General features: G+C 42.5%; 1 protein-coding gene across 1 annotated transcript; it reads left to right on the top strand.

Moving 5' to 3' along the window:
* Nucleotides 1-319: 319 nt before the first annotated feature.
* LOC306867520 (general transcription factor II-I repeat domain-containing protein 2-like) lies at nt 320-2,134 on the top strand (the record flags this gene model as incomplete). The annotated part of the gene is made up of 1 exon (XM_079413197.1): nt 320-2,134. One exon carries the CDS (start codon nt 320-322, stop codon nt 2,132-2,134), a length of 1,815 nt encoding a protein of 604 aa, XP_079269323.1.
* Nucleotides 2,135-2,771: the final 637 nt, after the last annotated feature.

Here is a 2,771-nt window from a genome sequence, read left to right as displayed (position 1 = left end):
ATGTCTTTTTTATTTTTTTTACATACGTTTAGATAAACCTTTTACTGTGTAAATCACATATGTCAGAGTCAAGGCCCGCGGGCCACATCCGGCCCGCGAGAAGGTTTTTTACGGCCCCTGGGATGATCTTGATTTATTATTAGAACCGGCCCGCAGACCGCAGCAAGCCGGCAGCCCGCAGATCTTTTACACGCACCAATACTACATTTCCCACAATGCAACGGTGACGCACCGAGCAGTAGGCTGCTTCATTTCAATATTTATTGGCACAGCAGTCGTCAGCATCACAGTAAAATTAACTTTCAGATACCCATCAAAAATGGCAAAACGGAAGGTGGACACTGAGAACCGGGGGTTTCAAACAAGGTGGGAGTCGGAGTATATGTTCACGGAGGTAGCTGGAAAACCTGTGTGTCTTCTGTGTGGAGAAAGTGTGGCGGTACTGAAAGAGTATAATCTGAGACGACATTATGAAACGAAACACGCGGACAAAAACAAGAATATGGACATGGAACAAAGGCTACAAAAGGCAGAGGAATTAAAACGAGGCCTCAAATCTCGACAGGCTCTGTTCAAAAAAGCCAAATCACAAGGCCAGGCTGCTGTCAAGGCCAGTTTTATTTTGGCAGAAGAGATCGCTAAATCAGCCCGGCCATTTACGGAGGGGGATTTCATCAAAAACTGCATGATTAAAGTTTGTGACGAAGTTTGCCCAGAAAAAAGGCAACTCTTTTTAAATGTGAGTCTGAGCAGAAACACCATTGCCGAGAGAGTAGACCAGTTGTCTATCAATCTAAAAGAGCAGCTTGTGAAAAAGGGAAAAGATTTCATTGCATATTCCTTGGCTGTGGATGAGAGCACCGACATTTCTGACATTGCCCAGTTGTCAATTTTCATCCGCGGAGTGGACTCCAGCCTAAGCGTGACAGAGGAGTTTTTGGCTTTACGTCCTATGCATGGCACAACTACGGGGCATGATTTGTATGAAGAGGTGTCAAGATGTGTAAATGAGATGGAGCTGCCTTGGGAAAAACTCGTGGGTTTGACAACCGACGGAGCACCTGCGATGTGTGGACACAGGAGCGGACTGGTGGCGAAGATACGGGAAAAGATGCAAGAGGAAAACGCGACAGGTGAGCTGACAGTTTATCATTGTATCATACACCAGGAAGCGTTGTGCGGTAAAGCCTTGAAAATGGAGCATGTAATGAGCATCATCACGCGCACAGTTAACTTTATCAGAGCCAAAGGTTTGAATCACCGCCAGTTCAAGGCATTTCTGACGGAGTTAGAAACGGAGCATGGTGATTTGCCTTATCACACAGAGGTGCGATGGCTAAGCCAGGGAAAGGTGCTTCAAAGATGTTTCGAGCTTCGTGAGGAGATTTGTCTGTTCTTGGACAGCAAAGGGAAAGACACAACACAACTCCGAGACGAAATGTTTCTGTGTGAAATGGCTTTTCTGTGTGACATTACGAGTCATCTGAATGCAATGAACTTGCAGCTGCAGGGTCGGGATCATGTCATCTCTGATATGTACAGTACAGTGAAGGCATTTAAAACCAAACTGACTCTGTGGGAGACGCAGATGCGGAAAGAAAATTTGAGCCACTTTCCCAGCTGCCAGACCATGAAAGAGAAGCACTCTACCAGTGCGTTCCCGAGCGCACAGTTGGCTGATAAAATAGGTATGCTTGCCGCTGACTTTCGACGCCGATTTGCTGACTTTGAAGCACAAAAAAGCAGGTTGGAACTGCTCGGTAACCCATTTGCTGTTGACGTGGAAAGCTCACCACCAAACCTCCAAATGGAGTTGATTGACCTCCAATGCAATGATGCACTGAGGGCAAAATATGCGGCAGTGGGTGCTGCGGAGTTCGCCCGTTTCCTCCCCGACACAATGCCCCAGCTGCGCATCCAGGCTGCTCAAACGTTGTCTATGTTTGGCAGCACATACCTGTGTGAACAACTGTTTTCTTTGATGAACCTGAACAAAACATCACACAGAAGTCGACTTACTGCTGAACACCTCCACTCAATTCTGAGGATTTCCTCAGCTCAGAGCCTTACCCCGAACATTGATGAACTTGTGGAAAAGATGGGACACCACCAAGTATCAACCTCAAACAAGTGAACATTACTGTGCAATCACATATTTAGAGTTTTTACTCAGTTCAAGTTTAAAAGTTAAAGTTTAATATTTGTTTTCACTGCATGTTACTTCTCCTTAAACAAAGTGTTGTTTTTGATTAATAGATTTTTGCACTTTATTTTATTGTATTTCAATCCAATTATATTTTAAAAATATTTCAGTTGAGTGGATGATAGAAAATTGCTATTATTGTTTTTTTCTTTGAAGTAAATTTAGCCCACTTTTGCTAAAATAGAAAATATAGGCTACTGATGGTGCCTTGAATACCGGTTTCTTTCATTTAATGTTCATGTTATGGGGATTTTTATATAAAGGAAATTTGTCTTTTGTGTCTGTTGAAAATTAAAGATTACTGACAGAGCCATAAGAAAATATTGCTTTATTTATCTGATCATATTGGAATATATTTGTTAGGTTTTCAGTAGGTTCAATTAGGTTCACTAGACTATATGCGTCATTTAAAAATTTTTCAATGAACATTCGAACAGTCCGGCCCTCGGCTTGTAGCTAAATTTTTTATTTGGCCCTCCGTCCATTTGACTTTGACACCCCTGGTGTAAATGATTGTATTTCAGTAACAAATATAAATTGTACAATTTAGAAGTTAATTTAAAATCTG

This window comes from Barbus barbus (genome assembly GCF_936440315.1).
Source record: "Barbus barbus genome assembly, chromosome: 49".
Taxonomy (NCBI): Eukaryota; Metazoa; Chordata; class Actinopteri; order Cypriniformes; family Cyprinidae; genus Barbus; species Barbus barbus.
Note: the sequence above shows the minus strand (reverse complement) of the source record. Positions and strands in the feature narration are given on the sequence as shown.